A 26630-nucleotide genomic window follows, 5' to 3' on the forward strand; every position below is an offset into this window, starting at 1 on the left:
AGCTGGTGGCTAAATGTGTAGCTCCAGGAATCCCATTTAGAAAACAGTTAACCTAGCGCACACAGACCCGCTTAGTGGCAAAAAAAATGGTCCCTCCTGTACCCTGTGGATCGGGAACAAAATTACCAACACATGAAAAAAAAACGTGAAGAAAACATGACCCACCAGGCATACACAACAACGCATACATAATGCAGGAGTAGTGAGTCGGCTTTCTGGGCTTGATGAGTTTGACACCCAGAGGCAGGGTGGCAGCGGTTCCAATGAGACTTTTTCTTTCAAATGGTTGCTTTGAATGGATACGCAGTGAGGTGGATGCAGGAGAGAGAGAGATTAAGTGAGGACAAGTCAGAGGAGGACTGAGTAAAAAGGAGTGTCGAGGGAGAGAGAGAGAGGGGGGGGGGTGACAAAGCGAGGAGGGGAGACAGTGGCACTAACTGACAGAGAACTAGGGAGGTTGACAGAGAGACAGCAGACAGAGAAAGAAAGAAAGAGAATGAGGGGAGGAAAAGTGAGAAAGAGGCACAGTGGGTGAGAGAGTGGCAGAGAGGACAGGGAGAGGCACAAATCTCATCAGCAAAAAAAAAGAGGGAAGGAGAGAGAGTGAAAGAGAACAGAGATGGCAGTGTGCTCACTCTCTCCCTCACACTCTCTCTCGCTCTCTCTCTCTCTTTCTAACAGTTCCACAGGCTTCTAGCCAGTGGAGGACTATCAAAGGGACGTGAAGAGAGAGAGAGAGACAGAAAAGAGCTCTTTCGTTTTTCTGTCTCTTTCCACCTCAGCCTGACCCGGAGTGCCTCTCTTCACAACCAACTCCCTGTGTTTCCAGCCAAAGACAGATGCCATTTTCTCCCACGCGGAGGAGGAGTAGGAGAGGAAAATAGCCTTTGTGGCAGCGGCATTAGTACTTCCTCTCCGAGACCAAACAACCCTCGGGGACCATCCTGCAGAAAAAAAACAAGAACACGACAACCAGAAGAACCGTAAAAGTCTATTAAAAGTCTGGGTGCATCTGAATAGTTAGCATAAGAGAGCTCAAAACTAAAACGGCAAAGCTTGGCTGTCATCGGAGAAGAGGTAATTAGTGGAAATTATGAACGTGATAGAAGGTAGAAAAGTAGGGCACACGATTAAAGCTCGTCTTAAAAGGGTCTCTTCATGGTCTCCTCTCCTCTTCTTTCTCCTCCTCTGGGTCTTTAAGCCACGACGTGCGAGAGCAAAAACAGCCCGGGAGGAGACTGAGCCAGAGTGACATTCCTCGCTGACGGCAGCCATTTTGGGGGCCAAACGGTCACAACGTCGTCAAGAGAAGCCATTCGCCAGGCAGAAGCTGCCTTAAAAGTGTTACACAGACACTAAATGCCAGGGAAATAGGTTTCAGTCTACCAATGCCACTGGGGATCATTGCTATGGCACAGACTTTACACGTCACAATGGAGTGTGTGTGGAGCGCACATCCAATATTTAACTGCTACTGGGTATAATTATTTATTTTTTAAACAAAAAAAAAACAAGTCAGCTAGGCTCACTTTAACATAATTCACTTTTAGTGTAACACATTTGTAGAACGGACTTCGCAACTGCCACACAAATCAGGAAGTATGAACGAAGCACCAAACATGATGTCAGATCAGATCGACATTGTCTGAAGAAGAGAGTGTTGGGTGACAACAGGGCACTGAATTTGAAAATTGACACAGAAATGTAGTATTAGCAGAAAATACCCTCATTCTCTCTCTCTCTCTCTGAGGTGAGTCAATGAGCTATTTCTACACGGAAACAATTATCACACTTTGGTTGTGGTAATACCCAAGCTATTACTTATAAATCTACGTTTTACGCTGCCTGATGCGAAAACCGAAACACCTTGGTTTCAGTGCACTTCCTCCTCCTCCCGGGCCTCTTGTAGCTCAGCTAGCTAAGAGACTGTAAAACTCAGCTGTGCGTCACTGGTGCAACACGAACACAGCTCTCTCTCTCTCTTCAGCTCTAACTGCTGTTTCCTGCCTGCCCTCGGCTCTCGTAAACAAGTTCATATTGCTAAGTCTTTCATGACCTCGGCCCTCACAAGTCATGTGATTAGACCTTGCCTTCGACAGGTTCCTGTTGGATTGGCTTTTGAAATGGCCGTTGTGTCGTCCCAATCTGTAACACGGTGATACTAGTAACAAAATGGTTACAGTAACCACCCCTGTGAAAATCTCACTTCTAAAAGTTCACAACAAACACTTTTTTTTTCACTTTTTATTGATAACCAGTGAAAAAAGTGTCTATTGATCGTTTCCACACTGTCAACACTATATTCCATACTGGCCCACGAGGGCTCTGGCCAAAAGTAGTGCACTATACAGGGAATAGGGTGCTATTTGGGACATCGACATCGGAATCACAGCACAACAACGGGCTGTCATGTCTAGCTAGCTGACTTCCAGAGAACATTTGTGTTTAACTAGTGTTCCTTGTTTCTGAGAAACTGGAAGGAAACGGCAGAACCATAAAAGCAACAGAGCTGCCAGGGCAGTGGGAGGATGGATGGGAGGACGTAACATGTTTTTATAGACCTGATTACTTGTGCAGGAGCATTTTCATCACGTCGTAGTTACATTTAGTGCACATAGGCTTTCGAGAGATTATGGCCTAGGAAACTAGACCTGCAGAAATCAGATGTTCAACAATAGGCTTGATGTGTATTCAGTGTTCATCTACAAGGTGATCCCTTAGAAGTGAGCAGGGACAGCCTGCTGTAAGACATGACAGCCATCCATTGTAAATGGGCATCAACTAGAATGAATCCCTTGTCGCGGTGACCATTACACATATGTCACATACAGTATGGCCCCCAAAATGTCTTACACAAGAGTGGAGATCGAAGTGCAGGGAAGCGGACTTAAGAGGGTTGTGTAAGAACGAGAGTCAGTCACACTAGATGCATCGGAAACTTGAGATTTTACTGTGAGCTCATAGACCAAACAAGCAACTCTCCTTAAGTTTTGTTTGCATACCACCAAGAGGTGTCGGGAACAATTTTAAAGGAACGTTTCAAATGTTTAAAAAAATAATATTACTGTTCCCTTTAAAACTTCAATAGAAGCCCCAGCAGCGACAAATACAATCATGGTTTTGTCTGTAATATCCTAAGGCTCCCTTCACTAAGGGCATGCCGAATAGGCAGAAACACATTAAAACAACTACAAAAAAAGTGGGGTTCAACAGGGATGGAATTGATTCTAGTTTAGATATTTAAAAAGACCCTGCCTCGACAACAAAAAATACCAGACTTGAGACAGAAATCTCAACCTAAAAGTCCTAGTTAAAAGGGATGCACTATAGGCCTAGATTTGCGGGGTCGCATAAGTAATTAACGTGAGCATAAAGTGATCAACAGCAGTACCGGCTAATCCGTAGCTACAGCATGACGGAAAGAGCAGAGTAGTTGTAGTGACAGGCGAGAGCAGACAGCGCAGACAGCTTGAAGACCAATAATAAGCGCATTCTAAAAACGGAGGCTGTGGGAGTTCCAGGCTGCCACACCACCACGACAAAGCCTCTCCACCACAGTCGATCTATGGAGGGGAGCTGAAGAGGGCTGAGAGAGGCTGGAGAGAGAGAGACATGTTTCAGGGGTTCAGATAAAGTGATCAACTGTCTGAGAGAAGGATGGGTGTAAAAGAGAGAGGGAGAAATTGATTGGCTATGTGCGCGAGTGAGTACGCACTTCATTAGACTTTTCAGTCTGGGAGAGACATCCTGAATCAACCCCCCCCCCGCTCTTTCTCCCCCTTTTCCCTCCTTCCATCCCACCAAAACTCATCCACCGTTAACTGCACTCTATATTCTCTCCATTGCCCTCCTTCCCTTCCTCCTCTTTCCAGTCCACCATCCTTCCTCGCCTTTCCCTCCTTTTCCTGGCTGGCGCAGTTCACACTTGCAAGTGCCCTTGTAGGAGTCTCTCCCAAACACCAGGAAAAACATGTAGAGGAGAAAACACAATAACAGCAGGCTCTAGCCTAGCTTCTTTGTGTGTCTGAGAAAGTCATTAGCTAAGCGTGTATCCAAAAGGACTAAAAGCCTCCAAAAGGCCTCCCTCACAATGCAATGTTTGCAGGTGCAGAGATTAAACTGGATTCTTATGAACTGTGACATTGGAGTGTAATGACTATATGGTATCCTTCAGGGTTGGGCTCCATTCCATTTCAATTCATGGTGTGGATAGAAATTCAAAATTCCCCTAGAAAATAAATGGCTTTTGAATTGACTCAAGAGGGAGGAAGAGTAAGAAAGAAAGAAAGAAAGACACACACACACACGATAAAGAAAGAGAGAAAGCAGTCAGTCAGAGCCAGGTAAAGAGCTATAAAGAAAGGACAAAAAAAGAGAGCAAAATAAAGAGAGCATTAGAAAAACACAGAATGAACGAAAGTAGCAGGATTGAATCAAGTTTCTGGAGCATGTTGAGACAGAGACCAGGGTGTGAGTCATAACTAGTGAGGGGGTTGCCAGTTGTCCCCTACTGTAACCTTCCTTGGACAGCCTCTATAAGAACTAGGCTAAATCAAACCCAAGCGCTTTAGAAATTGTGGATTGAAAAGGTCCAGTACTGGCAACCCTGCGTTTTGCTTTGAGAAAAAAAAAAAAAAGTGAGCCATAAGTAAGTCCTGCTTTAGATGACATTGGTGTTGATATCTTGGTAAAGAGGCAGATTAAACACGGGGTATTGTGCAGGAATGCATTGAATGTGTTGTGTCAGACAGCCCAGCAGACAGACAGGTAAATATGGTGTCAGAAAGAAGGTACGTATGTACAGGGGAGAGGAAGAAAAAGCCATGATTGCGCCACAGACAGAAAATTATTAATATAAATGTGTGAGTAGGAAAGCGAGATAGAAACAAATGAAAATGAAAGTTGCCACAGTTTAGAGAGTGACAGGGGAAAGCCATTCTCCAGGAGAGAGAGAGAAAGAGAACAAAACAATGATTAACATTCAGTGTAAAATGTCATTTAAGTAGATTCATTTGCAGAGATTTGTTTTGCTTGTTAGCGCATAATGGTCATGGCCTTTGGTAGAAATCTGATCCTGAAACAGAGCAGCGATTGGAGTTGCCTGGGCAACAATCACGTCAACAACCATTAATAAGGTCAAAGCCTTCCCTGAGACTGATGGCTTGATTTACCGTGTTCACATGGTCATCAAACTACAATAGGTTGTTTATTTAAAGACCGCCATAACACAAAGTTTGGTTATTGATCTACACTTGCAAAGTGTACCATCTTGTTGATCTTGGTTCATTGTATATTTCTGAATCTCGGATTCCAACATGGCCACCCTTCCCTGTATACACTAGTAAGCGTTGCTGTTATCGAATAGAGATGTAGCAGTAATGTGGCTAGCTTCACATCGTGCCACGGCATGGCAAGTATGAGGTTCAAGTTGAATGCACAAGGGCTAGTCATTAACCAATAGCTCACTGGAGAGGTTTTCTATAAGGCTAGGTGCTTTCATGGGTCACTTGAGTGAACGTAAGCCAAATCACATTGTCATACTTCCTTGACCAGTTACATTTAACTCAAATGTGAGAAAGCTGCTAGATAGAGGTTTGATGAAGGAATTTTTCTTTTTAAATGTTTCTTTTCTTTTCACTTTTTTTTCTCCCCAATTTTGTGGTATCCAATTGGTAGTAGTTACAGACTTGTCTCATCGCTGCAACTCCCGTATGGACTCGGGAGAGGCGAAGGTCGAGAGCCATGCGTCCTCCGCAAACACAACCCAACCAAGCAGCACTGCTTCTTGACACAATGCCCATCCAACCCCGAAGCCAGCCGCACCAAGGTGTCAGAGGAAACACCGTACACCTGGCGACTGTGTCAGCGTGCACTGCACCCGGCCCGCCACAGGAGTCGCTAGTGCGCGACGAGACAAGGATATCCCCCCCCATGGGCCTCCTGGACTCGAACCCAGAATCTCTAGTGGCACAGCTAGAATTGTGATGCAGTGCCTTAGACCACTGAGTCACTCGGGAGGCCTGAAGGCTAACTATTTTAAGGAGAAATTATAGGAAATGTTTTTATTTTTGCTACAATGAGAGCCAAGAGGCACTGGGTAGTCTATTAATCATTATTACACAATTGTTTCATTGTAACCTTATGACAGGGATGTAAAGGGTTACTAACTTACATCCCAGCGGAATTCAGACCCTGCAACGCCCAAAATGACACTCCAGCCTCTTAAATCGATGCGGCACAAACAATCCATTCTCACCATCCTCCTCTAAATGTCAGACTCCGCTAACTGGGAGAAAACACAGAAGAGATCACTTAACGTTACTCAAATGAAGATAAAACAAGTCGTGGCTTATGGCAGTCAGTGCTTAAGACAATGCCTATTCTTGGGGCTATAAAACAAAACACAGCCTTGGATTGAACGTCCACAGTCATACGGTTAAATGCTGTTCCCATCTCACCCCGACGGCAAGGCACTCAGACACACGCTATAATTTTGTTTTCTAAAAGCACAGGATCAGCACACCTGGATGGAGAGCATGTTAAGAGCCTCGCTCAAGGGGCCTAACGGTAGGGCGATGTCTTTTAACGTGTTGAACCCAGCAGGCCTCCAGTGGCACAAACAATTCCCACATTTTTGCACTGCCCAGCCCAGGGTTCAATCCGGCCACCGAAAGGTCCAAGTCCTTAGCAGCTGGGCTACCCACTGCCCATGACGCATGTACAAAAGCTGTGTGCGCTTGACAATGTTTCCCTGTGACCTGGCTTTGTGTCAGGCTTCTGACTGTGACAGCACCTGAAAGTAGATTTGTTTTGTGGGGAACATGCTGGAGGTAGAAGAGATCGGAGTAGGCCTACGTAGAACTGCAGAATAAGTCCTGAGGGGAAAAACAGAGTCTGCTTGCTGTCAATGCCTAACCTGTTTCGGGTTGTGATTTAACCAAGCCAAAGTCAATATTTCATAACACCATATCCTATAAATCGCCGCTTTAAATCAGGCGAGTTACTGTGCCATTACAGTCAGCAGCGGAATAAATCCTGGGAGAAGTAGGAGGTTAAATCATCACATGGAGTGCTGAAGCACAGCCAAGACCAGTTCATTTGACCCCATACACTGACTGGGGGTACAGTACAGTACATCGCTGAAGTTAGAGCGTTTGTGAGGTTGTGTCTTGTACAGTAAGAATGCCTCTACTTCCATAATGGAGGTAGAGGTCTACATGACTACCAAGATGGCCGCCTCAAGGCCAGGAATAACATTCTTCCTCCCCCATTCGAAGCGCGTTTCAGTTCAGGTACTAGTCAGGGCGCGTTTCAGTTCAGGTTCTAGTCAGCATAGACTGTTAAACAGCCACCACTAACATTGAGTGGCTACTGATGAGCGTCCACAGAGGAGTAGGCTCTCTCTAACATGAAGGCACGAGACAAAGACGATACAGTAACCGTGGATGAGGAGCGTCACAACCCCCATGAAGGCCCAAAGACGATACAATTCTGAAGAGCAGGCAATTCAAAAAGTATCGGAGTGATGGAATGAGGTTCGCAGATAATTAGGATCAACAGGAGCTATCATTCACACAGACAGAACACTGTTGGCAGGCTGGTAGAGAGACTCCCAAGGTTAGGTTAATGAACCAGAACAAATACAAAAGCATCTGTTTAAATTGAGTTAAGGCCATTAATACAGTAACTGTTCTGTATGAGTAATATTGTCTAGAAGTGGTATAGAAAGAGTTAAAGAAAAACCAGCCTGGAAAGTGGAGAATAATAACATGCTGTTTGTGAGCAATACAATTGGAAGAAATGGAACATGCTCTCTGTCCCGTTCCTGTTCTTGGAGGTTCTACTCGGAACTCAGAAGCAGTCCTCAATAATTCTGCTAATAACTCCTGCCTTTTGGATGCAAACCGCCGTCGGCAAAAGAGCAAACACGTCAGACGGCGGCACAAAATGTCTGTTGTGGCACAATCTGTAGGTAAAAATACCACCCACTGTGGAAACAAAGAACCAAAAAGCTATGCTGTAATTCTGAGGTGTGAACTGGCACAATGGGACTCACAGCATAGCCTATTTCCTGTTGAAGATTTGGGAGAAAGGAAAGAGAGACAGATTTTTTAAATAATCCTTCTCTCCAAGGGAGAGGGGAATGGCAGACTGAGGCGAGGGAGGGAAAGAGAGGGAGGTCTGCTGTGCTGCTCAGACATGCCATTGGTATTGTTCTCCTCCTCCTCTTTAATACTATACACCCAGTTTCTCCAAACTCACTGACACAAAATACACACAGCTCACCATTCAACGCCATCACACAGTCCACCCATAGACATATGGAGAATCGATTTAGACCACGTGTCAAACTCGAGGCCTGTGGACAGGATCCGGCCAGTGACACATTACTATTTGTCCCGCGCAATGATATAAGTTGTCAATTCATTTTGGGCCGCTTCAATACGGCCCGGGTTGCTCCGCAGTACAAGTCACCGCCAACGTGCTGAACGCCAAACAGCAGTTCATTGCCACACACACACACACACGAGCCAGCCAGCGCACTGTATCATATCATCACTAACGGCACTGACCAAATCTTCTACCAGACCGAAATGTTTAAAAGTTGTTGTCGCTAAATGTCCATGCCTACAGAAAATGTCATCTTGGTTGTCAAAAAGTTTGAAGATAAAGGATTTACACGGGAGTATGAATTACAACAGGACACACAGGCGAGTATAAATTTGTCATCTACTTTATGAAATAACAGCCTGATTGAATTCACCGATGCCCGCGCAATGTCAATTGCGCTGCTATCGTGCGTCACATTTACCGCTCGCAGTGGAGGGAAAGTGTAGACACATCACAGTCCTAGCTAAGGTTAAAAAAATGTTGCAGTCTGGCTTCGGTTTTTAAAGCTTTACAATGAATAACAACCCCCCCCCGCTAATCACCTACAGTACATTTTGAGTATACAGCACCGGTGATCCATGCAGTGCAAAAACAATGAAAAACATGTTTTAAGTTGAAATGTTACAACAACTTACAGCTAGGTTTGTGTTATTTGGAGTGAAATGCTTTTTGATTAGGGTTGCAGCATATTATGCACATCTGCAAGCATAGCCGCAAAGGCTGGACATATTTCTGTGTGCTTTAATATGTTTTAAAAAAATGCTATATACAGCATCCTGAGAGGACATTTAGACTGTAGCCTAGGGTATGATGTGGATTTGGAACTCTGAATAGCCTTCTATATGTCACAAACACAGAACTTCAGTACATTGGTCCTGTCTGGTGACTGGTCTTATAGGCTACTAACTAGCTTAACCCAAACAATGAGTCATGAGAGGTTCACCCTTTTGACATTCTTATACAAATGACATTATCGGTGTCATCATCAGGTGGTGACGAGGGGACCGGAACTGGAGACGTTAAGACTTCCTGTCTACTGACACTATTGACGCCCTCCCCCCTTCTAAGCCTTAGGCAACATTGTAACCAAGGCTGCCCGTTTAAGACTATAAAAAGACCCGTCATGGAATGATGGAACTTTGATAACGATCGAAATGTGAACAGAAAGGCTGCTGACTGAAGAGCACAGTCTGCATCGGAAAGATAAGGGCCTCTGCGTAACGGGGAGAGAAACAGAAGAAAAGATCCACGTTACGGCAGCGTGACGTCTATGGTACAGTATGTCCACCTAACCTAAGTGGCCTCCAGACCTGCCCCCCTGCAGCGCCACCCTAGCATCCTGACACAGGGAGACGTCTTTAAATAACCCTGCACGGCAGTACAGAGGCTCTAAGAATCAAGCAGTGGATTATGGGAACGTTCAGAGCGGTAGACCTCTATTTATAAACACTAGGGCGTTCCGCTAATCTGTTTGACTACTTAGACTGTGGCACTGTACAAGACAATGGACCAGGTTATGGGACTATATACCGCTTATACCCCGATGCTATGGATAGATGTTGATGAGAAGGTCATTTGTTCAAATAAGTCATTTCCTTTGGAATGCATGTGCTAGATCTACCAACTGAGACGACATACCCCCCCACCCAGTCCTAGGGCTCCCGAGTGGCGCAGTGGATTAAAGCACTGTATCTCAGTGCTTGAGGCGTCACTACAGACATCCTGGTTCGATTCCAGGCTGTATCACAACTGGCTGTGATTGGAAATCCCATAGGGCGGCACACAATTTACCCAGAGTCATCCGGGTTTGGCCAGTAGGCCGTCATTGTAAATAAGAATTTGTTCTCATTAACTGACTTGCCTAGTTAAACAAGGTAAAAAAAAAGTTTTTTTATTAAAAGTTGCATCAAAAACAGTATTGTTACTTACACAATCACGGTAGCTGGGGGTTAGTTGGACACGAATAATCTACCAGATGTATTGAAGGATGTCAGCTTGTAATACTACAGATGGCAGCCAGTTTTAGTCAACGTGAGGAAGGTTAGACATTGACCTGTTACAAGACAGTGTCTGCAGGTTCAGATCCCTGCAGACACTAGTAGCCTACAAAACTCACTAACTGCCTGGTACTCAGTACTCTATTGTCCCTCTAATCACTCTGACATCAATGCAAATGTAATCGAAAATCTAATAATCACTTCATGAGCTCTTGTTGCGGAACATTTCAATTGGCTATGCAATTGCGTGAGAAAACAGAGTGATGGCCTCTACTAAAAAGAGGAGGATCCCATCAGCTTTCTATATGCTAGGAATACTATATTTATTTCTCAACTTTCCTAATATTAAGCACATTTCTTCTCTTTACAACAGGAGTATAACCTACCTGGCTGGCATGAAAAGGAACCACAGGAAAAGTGTCCTCCATTTGGTATTTTGATGACATGCATTTTTTTCCCTCTGCCCATTCCCGAAAGGTTTCACACATATTTGATATAGTATATGTAAAGACAAGATTAAATCAAGAACAGTCTGATGGGTGACAACATTAGCCTATCACTTGTGAATTATATATTATCACCTGTGAATGATGCCCAGTTTGCAGTAAGGCAAGAAACACGTTTTTTGCAACTTTTTCAAATCATTGTTGCACACCTCATGTAGCCTAGCCTATAGGCCTATATGTTTTGATTAGGTTTGTATCACAACTAAAGTAGCCAAATAACTTCTTAAAATTAAGTACATTAAATCAGCTTTACAATGGGTTTAGAGCCTAACTGGCATACATACATACACAGCACAGGTTTTTCAAGTTTGGGGAAGATAATTCTCACCATAAAAACGCACCTTTTATAATAAAAGCATAACATGCATGATCACATTTGTGGTCACGTTTGAGAATGGTGTTTTCCCCACTAATGGGGTGGCAGGGTAGCCTAGTGGTTAGAGTGTTGGACTAGTAACCAGAAGGTTGCAAGTTCAAACCCCTGAGCTGACAAGGTACAAATCTGTCGTTCTGCCCCTGAACAGGCAGTTAACCCACTGTTCCTAGGCCGTCATCAAAAATAAGAATTTGTTCTTAACTGACTCGCCAAGTTAAATAAAATAAGAATAAAACATTTTTTTTAAATAAACTTATAGCCTACTGCCACGTGCACATTGCTGTGCTTATAATGTCAAGAAATAGCCTAATAGTTCATCAACATTCAAAGCTAAATGTTCTGATCTGTTATGTCAGCCTCATTGCTTAAAAAACATTTTTTTTATGCTAGTGGTTGTATTAATCTGTAATCTATCCCATCCCACAACTGTCTCAGACTATGTTTGGAATACTTCTTTCTCGCACAGAATATATAAACCTTTTTACTAGGGGGTTAGTAGATTGACATAGGCTAGTGCTTTTGCTGTTCGTTAGGCCTACTCATCTTGTTGGCTGACGAATAGTACGTGGACAGTTATTCCAATATCTTCAATATGCACCTCGGAATTGGATAAGGTTGCGTCCCCACAGTCATGTCCCCAACTTCACCCTAAACTGCCCCCACCTTCCCTCTCTACTGCTTCCTCCCTTTGAGAGGATAAGAGGGGCCGCCCAAGTCTGTCTGGGATCAGGAAAAACTTAACAGGGTCTCTCACAAATCACACATGCAAGGATGGACAGAAACAAACCCTCTCATCCACATACAAATACTCAACCACACTTGAATAGGCATTGTCGTGTCTTTGGCTATGCCGGATTACGTGATATGACATGCTATTCTATGTAAAATCATTTCTCTGTAATTAATATCACCTGATTGAGCTAATCATGTAAATGTAATTAACTAGAGAGTTGGGGCACCACAAAATAATACTTATAGAGCTGTTATCCTCCGAATAAACTCTTAAAGGCCTAGTAATATTTTACATCAAGAGCTGTCAATATTAATCGTCACCTTAATTCAGTCTCAACCAAGAATTTACAACTTTCAGATATCTTCATGAACCCTGGCTAACAAGTTGAATCAGCAATACAACATTGGATTTAATTATTTATTTACTAAATACCTAACTAATCACACAGAATTACATATACAAATAATGAATTATATAACTTAATTACAAATTACGTCATAAAGGAAAACATCCCTAGAGGGCGGAACAGATAAGACAGCTGGTTACACAAAAGAAAAGGGCTGGGTTTGAGTGAAAGAGCGGGATGACTGTGCTATCGTAAATACAGTACCTTATGCATTCTAAATTACCACCCATTTGGAAAAGGAAAATGCAATAAATATTTACTCTGAGCTGCGCTTCAGTAGGTTGGTGGTAGATGGAAGGCCGTGTTGCCAAACCGAGTCCTTTGAAGAATGTCTCTGGTGGTCAATTGGATACGTTGTAGTAACGTCGTTGTGTGATAGACGGGATACTCTGTCTGTTCCTTCCTAACCCTCGTTTGCAGCTGCTGTTGCTAGCTCAACTGCTAGGAGGTATCACTTCATTAGTGAATAAGAGTTCAAAGTTCATACCATTCGCAACCAAAGCTCACGCTGATGTGAATTATCTGAGAGTTCAAAACAGGAGGTTACATTTTCGTCAAGGCTTTATATAGCGGAGCGAGAAGGGTGTGTCTGAAAAGTTTTATAACCCATGACTCTTCACAGGGGCGGGCCACTGATTGAGCAGAGCCCTAACCTTATGAAAACCCAATTATCATATTTTAGAAGCTAAAATCATATTTCATCCCATCACGAATAATTTCATATTCAAACATTTAAATTGAACAACAATTCCATGTGAATCCGATAACTCTGATGTGTTGATTTTCCACTGTAGAGTTTATGTCATCTTATCATTGATAAGAATGTCTCAGATGACAACCAAACTGACATCATATTCATTAAGTACCACTGCATATGTTCAATTGGTCGGATTACCAGAATATAGTTAATTTCCCCCCACCTTCTGATGTTCCCAGAATCTCTATGTTAACCAAGGGGTTTGCAAATGTAACCTCAGTAGGGTAGAGAGGAAAAAGGGGGGGGAAGAGGTATTTATGACTGTCATAAACCTACCCCCAGGTCAACATCATGACAGCATGTACACAATGAACATGTGTGCGCATATAAACACACAGTTTGGACCAACTCACAGAGCTGTCAGTTTATGCATGTACCAGACTCTCACTGATCTGAGATTGGGCAAATTATTTTACAAGGTAAATTGACTGAGAACACATTTTCATTTACAGCAACAACCTGGGGAATAGTTACAGGGGAGAGGGGGATGAATGAGCCAATTGGAAGCTGGGGATGATTAGGTGGCCATGATGGTATGAGGGTCAGATTGGGAATTTAGCCAGGACACCGGGGGTAACACACCTACTCTTACGATAAGTGCCATACGATATTTAGTGACCACAGAGAGTCAAGACTGTTTTAACGTCCCCTGTGAAAAACAGCACCCTACACAGGGCAATGTCCCCAATCACTGCCCTGGGGCATTGGGATATTTATTTAGACCAAAGGAAAAAGTGCCCTCTACTGGTCCTCTGGCCCACTTCCAGCAGCATCTGGTCTCCCATCCAGGGACTGACCAGGACCAACCCTGCTTAGTTTCAGAGGCAAACCAGCAGTGGGATGCAGGGTGGTATAACATAGGGGACTGAAGGAATGTACTGCCAGCCAGCTGACACAGACAAACAGCGAGAGGGAGAGAGAAAGAAAGCGCAGGGGCTAACATGCCCTAAATGCAGAGGGACTTGGTGTTTATTCTCAGCTCTCCACCATGGAAAGTAAAAATTGTGTCTGATAAGAGTGACAGCATGCCTGCTTACAGGAAGAGATGGAGCATATATTAAGTTTGCATGTCATATTACGGTGCTTTCACTGTCATTGAGGTATGAATGCCATATCAGTCTGAAAAATCTAAATAATCAACCACTGAGAAGAAAAAGCAAAGGCAGGCCTGAACAGGATAAGAGTAGTAGCAGCTGAACATTTATAAATAATATCACCATAATCAAGAACAGATAAAAAAGGTTGACTAAATAATCTGCCTCCTACAGTTTAGAGAAAGGCACAATCTGTTTCTGTAAAAAAAGACAACTTTAAATCTCATCTTCTTAATTAACCAGCTCATCTGTATGTTAAAAAAAAAGTCAAATCCATATCAATCGAAATGCGGGAACACGTTCGATTGGAGAATCATCTAACGAGGGAACGTGTAGTTAAACTCTCATAAGAATGTTTCAGATTAAAAACAACATGTATTTAGTTTTGCCCATATTAAGTTTTCAATCAGCAAGGGATTCCTGCATAGCTATAAAATCTGACTGTAGTTTTGAAAATGCCAGATCAACAGTCGGGTCAATAGCATTGATAATATAGTATCATCCGCATATAGATAAAGTTTTTTTTAAAGTACAGATTGACTAATGGTGTTTATAAAAATATTGAAGAGAACAGGTCCCAAAATGGAACCCTGTGGTACACCTTTATGTACATCAAGAAATTCAGACTTAGTCCCATCAATCACGATAGCCTGAGTTCTGTCACTAAGATAATCATGAAACCATGAACAGGCGTCAGAGCTCAGGCCTATTGAGGACAACTTATTCAATAAATGAGCATGATCAACAGTATCAAAATCTTTGGGCAGGTCCACAAACAAAGCAGCACATTTAATTTTAGTGTCTGAAGCATTGAGAATATCATTAACTAATATGTTTGCTGTAATAGTACTACGTCCAGGCCTGAACCTGACTGGTTTACATTCGTAAATACATTTCTCAGTTTTAAAAAATAGCAAAGTTGTACATTTACCAAGGATTCAAACATATTAATCATACAAGGAAGCCTTGAAATGGGGCAATAATGATTAAGATCACTACTATCCCCGCCCTTATGGAGTGGCAGAACAAGAGCTGATTTCCATACTTTTGGAATATATTCTGACAACAATAAAAAATTAAATTTAAAAGTGGGTTTGAGCCAACAATGATGGACGCTGCACACTTAAGCAGCCCAGGTTCCAATTGGTCGGCCCCTGTGGATTTCTTGTTGTCTATTGCTAGAAAAGCATCCAGGACTTTCTTTTCTGTAAATAGCCTAAAAGAAAAGTTTTGACTATAATTTCTCTGATCATTCAGCAAGTTTCCCCAATCAGCATCCAGCCCAATATCATTGTGAATAGGCTTACAAGTAGTTATTTCAAAGAGATACCCGCTGAAATCAAATGATGATTAAATGCATCAATGATGGCATTTTTCCATAATGAGGCCAATGTCTGAATTTAATTTGTTATAGTGCACTACTTTTGACCAGGTCAGTGCACTATCTAGGGAATATGGTGCAATTTGGGATGCAGACCTCCAGTGACCCAGAAACTCTGGAGCTGACTGAGAGGAGAATGGACCTGCCTGTTCTGTCCTTATCTATGCAAAAAGGACAACACGGGCAATTCAACAAGTCATCCCCATGGACTGCTGAATACCTAACTGAAATTCATTCTCTTCACGGAGTGCCCTCACCTTGGCTAAGAGAGGGAGTCAGTCAGTCACCCATGGTATGGGAATATGAGTAAGTATCAGGCAATACTGCAGACAAAACAAGACACTCATATACAGCACAGTTTATCAACAATGGAAGCTGACCGCAGAATGAACTCCCAGGTGCAGTAAATGTGTCATGGTTAAGCCACACCCTTGGTTGAGTTAAAGCCGTAACATCATAACAGGGTCGATAGGTCAGAAAGGACACTTAAGATGCTGAACTGTCATCATCTGTTCTTGCACAGGTCAGATCAATTCAATGTAACATTCAAAAGTGCAACAGCAATGGCTATGCAGAGATAGGTGGTCTAGTAGACTTAACAAAATCAAACCTTCCACTCTACACTGATGGACTAGCCTATATGATAGCGCTCTATCCTCCTCCACTGAGGAATAAAGGGATATTGCTTGCTGTGACAGCAAAGTCATGGCATGCCACTACACGTGTCACAAGCGGCTGTGCTTAAGGGTGGCCTACTGCGAAGCAGTCAATCCTTTACCAGGATTACAAGGCTGTGCTGCAAATCTATTGTGCCCTAATCACAATCATGAAATCTCAGACACTCACTGACTGAGAAGAGGTGAAGATATATTTTAAAGGCAAAAATTGCTACTGAAAATCCCTCTCACATAACATATCGTTACAGTGATATGGTGGCTGCCCGGTTGGTTATCATGCTGTGCATGGTGGGGAGATGAAATCCACACTACCTGCTGGTGGCATTTAATGGCAAGTCACCAAGGGACAGGAGAGAAAGGCCATTGGCATAACCATCTGACATTTCATAATGACGACATGCAGTAGCCTAGAGCTAATCTCTACCTACCGACATTTTATGTAAACAATGTAGTTGTGGTTCAGACTGAAGCCCATGAGAACACCTGGCCTATACCTGGCAGGAAATTACATATCATTGGAGCAGCAGTCAGCATTAGGAATTTTAAAAATCAATTTTCTACGCCCGGCTTTTTTGAGATACCATAATATAACATACAGATCTCAGAGGAATTAAGCTATGGAATGATGAACCCGTCTGGTGTCAAGGCAGGAGGAACAAGTCTATCCCGCTGTCAGGACTACTAGGTAGGCCCTCAGTGTCAAGCAAAGTCATGAATGCTGACCAAGCCAAAAAGAGATTTCACAAGTTGTCAGTCACTTAGTCATACATAGAGCAGCTCACACAGTAGTGTTCTGCAGTATTTCTTATTTAACCTTTATTTAACTCGGCAAGTCAGTTAAAGAACAAACTCATATTTACAATGACGGCCTAGGAACAGTGGATTAACTGCCTTGTTCAGGGGGAGAACGACAGATTTTTACCTTGTCAGCTCGGGGATTTGATCTAGCAACCTTTCGGTTACTGGCCCAACACTCTAACCACTAAGCTACCTGCTGCACTTGCTGTTCTGGATACCGCTGCGGTGTTCAAACAGCTAAACCAATAAGTGGGACTGATATCCGGAAGTCAAAACCCAACACACAACATCTAGCTATTAGCTTCTATCTCTGATGCACTCCGTAGAAGTGTTGGGAAGTATCCAAATTTTCATACCGTTTCTGTACCATACCGGGGTATACGGTTATACCGGCAGTGATCACAAGACAGTGCACACATCTTTCCAGATGTAAAAAAAAGTACTGTCTTGAAAGAAAATGTTTAAAAATGCTAACAAACCTGGCAAATTGACATAGCGGACGCTAGCTAAATGCTAACAAGCGCAAGAGAACGTTAAACTAATTGCAAGGGAAAAGACACCCCAGCTCACGAAGTTGTACAACTATCTCAAAATGTTTGCTGTAAGCACAAAATAAATAATAGACAGCAGGGATCTTGATCCAGGAGGGGATTGATTGTCTCTGCTGTAACCAAGAAGCTTGATCTTGCAAGCTAGCAACTTAAATAAAAAGTTAACAAAAAAAATGCATGGCTGGAGCCCTGATCTGGAGAGAATGTGTTTGGCACATCTTAGATAGTTAAACTTATAGTTATAAGATATTTACCTGGCAAACATTAGAAGATAATTTCAAGTGTAACTTGATCACCTCTCTTAAATAATTAATTAAATAGTTAAAGTTTTCATAACAATCGTAAATCAGTATTTTTGGACACCGATTTTGCCGATTTTTATTTTTTTATTTAAAAAAAAAACTTTATTTAATCTTTATTTAACTAGGCAAGTCAGTTAAGAACACATTCTTATTTTCAATGACGGCCTAGGAACGGTGGGTTAACTGCCTCGTTTAGGTGCAGAACGACAGATTTTCACCTTGTCGGCTCGGGGGATCCAATCTTGCAACCTTACAGTTAACTAGTCCAACGCAATAACGACCGTTGCACTCCACAAGGAGACTGCCTGTTACACGAATGCAGTAAGCCAAGGTAAGTTGCTAGCTAGCATTAAACTTATCTTATAAAAAACAATCAATCACTAGTTAACTACACATGGTTGATGATATTACTAGATATTATCTAGCGTGTCCTGCGTTGCGTATAATCTGACTGAACATACAAGTATCTAAGTATCTGACTGAGCGGTGGTAGGCAGAAGCAGGCGCGTAAACATTCATTCAAACAGCATTTTTGTGCGTTTTGCCAGCAGTTCTTCGTTGTGCGTCAAGCAGTTCTTCGTTGTTTCCCTTGCTCTGCATGGGTAACGCTGCTTCAAGGGTGGCTTTTGTTGTTGTGTTCCTGGTTCGAGCCCAGGGAGGAGCGAGGAGAGGGACGGAAGCTATAGTGTTACACTGGCAATACTAAAGTGCCTATAAGAACATCCAGTAGTCAAAGGTTAATGAAATACAAATGGTGTAGAGGGAAATAGTCCTATAATAACTACAACCTAAAACTTCTTACCTGGGAATATTGAAGACTCATGTTAAAAGGAACCACCAGCTTTCATATGTTCTCATGTTCTGATCAAGGAATTCAAACGTTAGCTTTCTTACATTGCACTTTTACTTTCTTCTCCAGCACTTTGTTTTTGCATTATTTAAACCAAATTGAACATGTTTCATTATTTATTTGAGGCTAAATTGATTTTATTGATGTATTTTATTAAGTTAAAATAAGTGTTCATTCAGTATTGTTGTAATTATCATTATTACAAATACATTTGTATTTTTTAATTTTAAAATCAGCCAATTAAATCGGTATCGGCTTTTTTGGTACTCCTTTTTTGGTATTGGCGTTGAAAAATCACAATCGGTCGACCTCTAGTACATATCTACCTCAATTACCTCGTATCCATTGCCACCGACTAGGTACTGCTACCCCTTGTACAGTTGAAGTAAGAAGTTTACATACACTTAGGTTGCCGTCATTAATACTCATTTTTCAACCACTCCACAAATGTATTGTTAACAAACTATAGTTTGGCCAGTCGGTTAGGACATCTACTTTGTGCATGACAAGTCATTTTTCAAATAATTGTTTACAGACAGATTATTTTACTTAATCACAATTCCACTGGGTCAGAAGTTTACATACACTAAGTTGATTGTGCCTTAAAACAGCTTGGAAAATTCCAGAAGATGACGTCATGGCTTTAGAAGTTTCTGATAGGCTAATTGACATAATTTGAGTCAATTGGAGGTGTACCTGTGGATGTATTTCAAGGCCTACCTTCAAACTCACTGCCTCTTTGCTTGACATCATGGGAGAAATCAAAAGAAATCAGCCAAGGCTTCAGAAAAAAAATTGTAGACCTCCACAAGTCTGGTTCATCCTTGGGAGCAATTTCCAAAACTCCTGAAGGTACCACATTCATCTGTACAAACAATAGTACGCAAGAATAAACACCATGGGACCACGCAGCCGTTATATCCACATATATTATGTGGATATATTGAAGCAACAACTTGACATCAGTCAGGAAGTTAAAGCTTGGTCGCAAATGGGTCTTCCAAATGGACAATGACCCCAAGCATACTTCCAAAGTTAAGGACAACAAAGTCAAGGTATTGGAGTGGCCAAAACAAAGCCCTGAACTCAATCTGATGGAAAATTTGTGGGTAGAACTGAAAAAGTGTGCGAGCAAGGAGGCCTACAAACCTGACTCAGTTACACCAGCTCGGTCAGTAGGAATGGGCCAAAATTCACCCAACTTATTGTGGGAAGGTTGTGGAAGGCTACTCCAAACTACTCCAAACATTTGACTCAAGTTAAACTATTTAAAGGCTACCAAATAATAATTGAATGCATGTAAACTTCTGACCCACTGGGAATGTGATGAAATAAATTAAAGGTGAAATAAATAATTCTCTCTAGTATTATTCTGACATTTCACATTCTTAAAATAAAGTGGTGATCCTAACTGACCTAAGACAAGCGATTTTTACTAGGATTAAATGTCAGGAATTGTGAAAAACTGAGTTTAAATGTATTTGGTTAAGGTGTATGTAAACTTCCGACTTCAACTGTATATAGCCAAGTTATTGTTACTCATTGTGTATATATTATGTTTTACTTTATTGTTTCTCTATTTTCTTTCTCTGCATTGTTGGAAAGGGCCCCTAACACGAAACCCAAACTGTCTGCGCACGTGCGCCATCGTGCATGAATGTATTTTGTCCCCCCACACCAAACGCGATCACGACACGCAGGTTAAAATATCAAAACAAACTCTGAACCAATTATATTAATTTGGGGACAGGTCGAAAAGCATTTAACATTTATGGCAATTTAGCTAGCTTGCTTGCACTTGCTAGCTAATTTGTCCTATTTAGCTAGCCTGCTGTTGCTAGCTAACTTTTCTTCTCTTGATTTTTTATGCGATTGGCAACTTTCATAAATTAGGTGCATTGCCGCCACCGACCTTGTTCGTCTTTCAGTCACCCACATGGATATAACCAATGAGGAGATGGCACGTGGGTATCTGCTTCTATAAACCAATAAACGGATGGGAGAGGCAGGACTTGCACCATGATCTGCATCACAAATAGAACTGACTTCTACTTTAGCCCTTGGCAACGCAGTCGCTCGTTGGCGCGTGCGATGTTGCAATAATTGAATAATATAGATTTCTACATTTACTTTGCGACGCAAGCGGTGTAGTCAGCCTGTAAGTAAGCATTTCACTGTTAGTACACACCTGTTTACAAAGCATGTGACTAATAACATTTGATTTGAAGATGGAAGGAAGCATGTGGATGCTGACCTTTGCACAGGCTTTCACAAGTTGTTTTCACCAATACAGGAAATGCTAAGTCATTCAATTGTGTCAGTGTAGAGAAAATAGGCCAATGTGGGGGGGAAAAAATGGGGCAGTATCAACCAACACCTACTATGGCTTCTACACAAATTAATCAGACAGCATAGTCTTCTGAATACTACTGTCAAACAAATAATAAAACTACTCAAATACTATGCCTACAGGTAGAAATAATGGTCTACCACTACAGACATCTTCTGATCTCCACTTCAGACCAGCATTGATGTCTCTTTCCTTATCATCTCTTGATAAACTGTTCATCATTTCTACCCACCTGAACCAGAGACTCACCTTTATTGGTCCAGTGCTAAAGCAGATCTTCCTGTTCTCCGGCGGTGCTTCCTCCTCTGCAGGCAGTCCCGGGAGCTCAGAGCAGCTCGACTCTGGCTCGTAAGGCTCATCTTCCTCCTCCTCATCCTCATCCAGCTGGCTGCCGCCGGAGTCCTCTCCGATGCCGCTGTACGCGCTGATGTCCACCAGGTCGCCCTCCGAGTAATCATCCTTACGAGACTCCTCCTCCAGGCCATCCTCTTCCTGTCCCTCACACTGGGGCCCCTCCCCAGGCTCCTCCCTGTGTCCCCTCTCTCCCTCCTGGCTCCCTGCCAGGTCGCTGGGGCCCCCAGGGGCTTCTCCATTTTCTAGTGAGGCATGGACCTCGGCCTGCACCAGCCGGCTCCCTGCCTCGGGTGCGGAGGAGTCCTCCTGGTCCCTGGGTATGGGTTCTCTGCTAGGCTCGCCTCCTGTACTTGAGCCCCTGGCTTCCTTCCCTCTCTCCCTCTCAGACTTGGCTTCGGTAGAAGCAGAAGAGGTCCTATCCCCTGTTTGTGTACTTCCTGAGGAGCCGTCATCGTTTCGGGGAGCTGCTCTGTTCCTGGGGCTTCTGGGGGAACCCTCCTGGTCCAAGTGTTGGCTGCTCCCATCCCCCTGACTGCCTGGGGGCAAGACTTGCACCTTCCTGGCGATGATTTTGGAGTTGAGGCATTCTGCTGTTTTTACCGGAGTGGGGCTTTCTTCTCGGGAGGGCAACGGGGACGTGGAGGAGGGCCGGTGCAGGTTGTTCCTCAGGTCCCCCTTCTCGAAGACGGCGCTAAGCTGGCTTACGGTGGGCGACACCGCCTCACCGGCTCCCCCTACCGTATCCAGGCAGTCCAGAGACTCCGTGCTGCCGTTGAAGCGCACTACCACATCCAGCCGGCTGTCCTGGACAGCGGACGAAACCGGACGCTCCTTCTTGAGCAGGATGCGGTTGGTGGCCGACTGCTTCTCCTGCAGCTGGCGCTGCTCGAAGATCTTCCTCGTCTCCTGCAGCTTGGAGTACCCTGCTGATGCCCCTCGGGACCCACCAACTTTGCCGCCCTTGGGGTCAAAGCGGTTGACACGCTCGGAGACCGTAGCGCCCAGCTTGAGCAGGGCGCTATGGTTCACATCTTCGTTGAGGCTGCTGGCCCTGGGCAGGGACAGCCGCACTGCCTGGTCATTGGCCTTGGACGGGTCGTCCTCGTCGCCAGGTGACTGCATTTGCATGAACATGTTCTTGATGCGGTGGACATTAGAGCCGTACTGGCGGCGCCCTCTGCCAGTAGGCCGCGGCGGCTTGCCATCCTTGGCAGCGTCGTCCCCATTGGCGGCATTGTTCAGAGCGTCGTGGGCCTGCTTCAGAGCCTGGATGCCCGCCTCGTAGGCGTTCCTGTGGGGGGACGGGCTCCGGAGGGTGGAGCTGGCACTGCCCGCCGATGGGGGTTCAGTCTTCATCATGGTTAATCAAACTGAGCCACTGAGACTTGGAAGTAACAGCATAGCTCCTCTGTCTGTCTTCCTCCCCCTGGATGAGAAAAACAAACAAAACCACTCAATTTCACCTGAGGGAGTCTGCCTGCACATGGGGTAGACAGACACAAATGCAAGGACCACATTGAGCGATAGTGGGGAAGAGAGAGTGGGTTAGTGAAAACCAAAGGGAGATAGCAATTCTGCACACGAGAGAGGAAGGGAAGAATGGATAGAGGCTTGAAAAGGAGGAAGTTAGAGAAAAAATAAAAAGCTACACACGTGGGTGTGAGGGAAGTTTACTCTGACGTAAATAGGGAACAGTCTTGGGCACAGAAAATCCCCTATCTATTCACCTACACTTAAGGAGAAATGCAGTGAAGGATATGAGATATACATTATATGACTAGTCTAGGGTTTACAACAATAACACCAGATTGCAAATTGGAGTAGGGCTGGCAGAAATCTAACTTTTGCTGTGTCCCTTAGTCATTATATAATTTTGATCGCTAGGATTTTTATCAGCTGCCTTAAGATTTCAGGTCTCACCACCGACAGCAAAAGCTGCTGCAAAGTAGAAAGACACCTCTTTAAAGTTAACTGTATTACAATAATCCTCATTCTTGCAATCAGAGCCACGAGTCTGGCTGAGAGAGGAATACAAATCCAATGTCTTTAAGCTCACTCAAATACACTATTTAACCAACAGTATATGGACACCTGCTCGTCAAACACATTATTCCAAAATCATGGGCTTTAATATGGAGTTGGTCCCCCCTTTGCTATTATAACAGCCTCCACTCTTCTGGGAAGGCTTTCCACTAGATGTTGGAACATTGCTGCGGGTACTTGCTTCCGTTCAGCCACAAGAGCATTAGTGAGGTTGGGCACTAATATTGGGCGATTAGGCTTGTCTCGCAGTCTGCGTTCCAATTCATACCAAAGGTGTTAGATGGGATTGAGGTCAGGGCTCTGTGCAGGCCAGTCAAGTTCTTCCACAGTGATCTCGACAAAACATTTTTGCATGGACCTCTCTTTGTGCATGGGGGCAATTGTCATGCTGAAACTGGAAAGGGCCTTCCCCAAACTGTTGCCATAAAGTTTGAAGCACAGAATCGTTTAGAATGTAGTTGTATGTTGTAGTGTTAAGATGACCTTTCACTGGAACTAAGCCCGAACCATGAAAAATAGCCCCAGACCATCATTCCTCCTCCACCAAACTTTTCAGTTGGCACTATGCATTGGGGCAGGTAGTGTTCTCCTGCCATCTGCGAAACCCAGATTCATTCCTCGGACTGTCAGATGGTGAAACGTGATTCATCACTCCAGAGAATGTGTTTCCACTGCTCCAGAGTCCAATGGCAGCGAGCTTTACACCACTCCAGCCGACGCTTGGAATTGCACATGGTGATCTGACGCTTGTGTGTGGCTGCTCCACCATGGAAACCCATTTCATTAAGCTCCTGACAAACAGTTATTGTGCTGACGTGGCAGTTTGGTACTCGGTAATGAGTGTTGCAATCAAGGACAGACGATTTTTACGCGCTATGCGCTTTAGATCTTTGAGCTTGTGTGGCCTACCACTTCACGGCTGAGCCGTTGTTGTTCCTAGACGTTTCCACTTCACAATAACAGCACCTACAGTTGACCGGCGCAGCTCTAGCAGGGCAGAAATTTGACTAACTGACGGTGCCAAGTTGAAAGTCACTGAGCTTTCAGTAAGGCCATTTTACTGCCAATGTTAGACTATGGAGATTGCATGGTTGTGTGCTCAATTGTATACACCTGTCAGCAATGGGTGTGGCTGAAATGGCCAAATCCACTAATTTGAAAGGTTTCCACATACTTTTGTATATATACTGTAACTCAGACCATGTAATAGAATAAATATGCCTAATTGTTGTTGCAAATCATGTAAAACATATCAAGCTGGACCATGATTATGCAAATAACAGCCACAATGCCTTAATTCTTCAATCAGCAGCACTGCATTGATCCAGCTATTGTATATTTTATTTACAAAGAGAGCACAGTATCCTGCTACCACTACACATAGGCCTATGTTATGCAGACTGCTGTAGCCTACATGTCATGTATGATTTCAGTTGGATTTAAATATGCCTACTGTCTATGATGAGAATCTATTCAACATCAGGCCTAATTGAAATCGGACAGAGAATCCGGATATCCGCATTTGATCGTTGCTATTTCCATGAATGGAATAACCTATTGCAACAGCCTATATGAATTGATGGCACAAAAGGTCCTCCTCTACAAAACACGAACACAATCTACCCGTAGTTCTTTAGGCATAGAGCATGCTATTTTGTCAGTGACTCATCTTCTCGGCGTATAGACCACTCCGTCATATTGACACAAAATAGCCATTTTCTCAGCTTACAGTCCAACAACGGTACGATACATTGTACCAGGAAACGATAAGTTCCAAATAGGTACTCTGTAAAATGTAGCAAAGTTTGTCTGATGTGCAACGGAGCATCTAAAATGAACACATCATGGACTGTCATGTTATGATAGGTTTTTGTTGTGAGGAATAGCCTACCTGGCAGACAGACAGTTAGGATTAAGGAGCGCTTTAGTTTCGTCTGTTCGCTCTAAACGCTGGCACTACTCAACAAGCTATGTCTACACAGGACATTTATTGTGGAATACACTTTCATTAAACATCCCCGACAATAGCCTATGAGCGTCCGTCAAAACAACGTGAGGTCAAAAACATTAGGACCCTGCGGAAATGAAGGGCCTCGAACACCTCGCTTGCATGATGGCTGTATGTCGCTTCCTGCATCTTCTGCAGTCGGAATAACAGTTCTCTTTCTCTACAAAACGAGCAAAAATAAAAGCAACGAAAAAAAAGGAAATGTCGTTACGTCTTTACTAAGGTTTGGTTACCGTACCTTGCTCACCGTGTTTCACAGAGGTTGGTTCAAGTTACGATCGGTCTATTAGAGAATCCATTGTGTCCACGTTCTGTTTTCGCTTCTGATTCCCCCGCGATCGTAGCGAACTGATGATGCCTTCTCTCTCTCTCTCTCTCTCTCTCTCTCTCTCTCTCTCCCCTCCTCACTCCCCTCCATCCTCCCCACCAACAGCATATGGCATCACAGGCAACCTTAACCCTTGATGTAGAGCAAAACAAAATAGACTTTTAGATTCCCTCTATTTTATATTGTAAGAGACATGCCACTCGTGGCGACAAAAAAAAATAGGGACAACAATCGAACGGTTAGGCCTATGGATTATTTATTAGCCTGCTAGACCTGTGGGTTTATAGCCGATTTATAGCCGATTCAACTCAACTCCACGATTTATGATTGAGTTGAGCGGCGACTCGTGTGGGCGGACTGGAACTCCGACGTTACTTGAAAGGACGTTTCTATAAAAAATAAATACTCATTTCAGCACACAAATATTTACAAATGACATTGTTATGTATAATTGAGTTTATAGCCCCTTATAGCGCAAGACCATTAGGCATGCTGGTGACCGAAACGTCAAAAGCTACACTTTCAAATAGATCGATCTGAAATAAATTCAATCAAAGTATGGCCCAATGAAACGTTACACACATCCTAAAAGGTATCATTAAGAAGAGTAAAAACAATACTGGTTGTTAGGCTGTTCCTTGGGTAAATGCAACAAAAATGTGACTCGGCAGCGACCCCGTGAGGAAATCTGTGATCACACAAGAAGAACAATGATTTATGGTCACTAT

The 26630-nt window shown here is 43.4% G+C and overlaps 1 protein-coding gene across 3 annotated transcripts in view; it reads right to left on the reverse strand.

The window, feature by feature from the left end:
- The window catches only part of ppp1r9ba (protein phosphatase 1, regulatory subunit 9Ba), a 68672-nt gene extending 42701 nt beyond the window's left edge, over window positions 1-25971 (reverse strand). Inside the window, exons 1-2 of one of the 3 annotated variants that reach the window (XM_024390039.2) lie at window positions 25822-25971; window positions 21419-22949 (exon numbers count right to left, since the gene is read on the reverse strand). In XM_024390039.2, the coding sequence (XP_024245807.1) occupies window positions 21419-22882 (1464 nt within the window). In that variant the 5' untranslated portion in view covers window positions 22883-22949; window positions 25822-25971. Of the gene's footprint in view, window positions 1-21418; window positions 22950-25457; window positions 25633-25812 lie in introns of those variants that run through there. The other 2 variants (XM_024390038.2, XM_042307067.1) reach the window with 2 other exon arrangements.
- Window positions 25972-26630: the final 659 nt, after the last annotated feature.

This window comes from Oncorhynchus tshawytscha, linkage group LG27 (genome assembly GCF_018296145.1).
Source record: "Oncorhynchus tshawytscha isolate Ot180627B linkage group LG27, Otsh_v2.0, whole genome shotgun sequence".
NCBI classification, from domain to species: domain Eukaryota; kingdom Metazoa; phylum Chordata; class Actinopteri; order Salmoniformes; family Salmonidae; genus Oncorhynchus; species Oncorhynchus tshawytscha.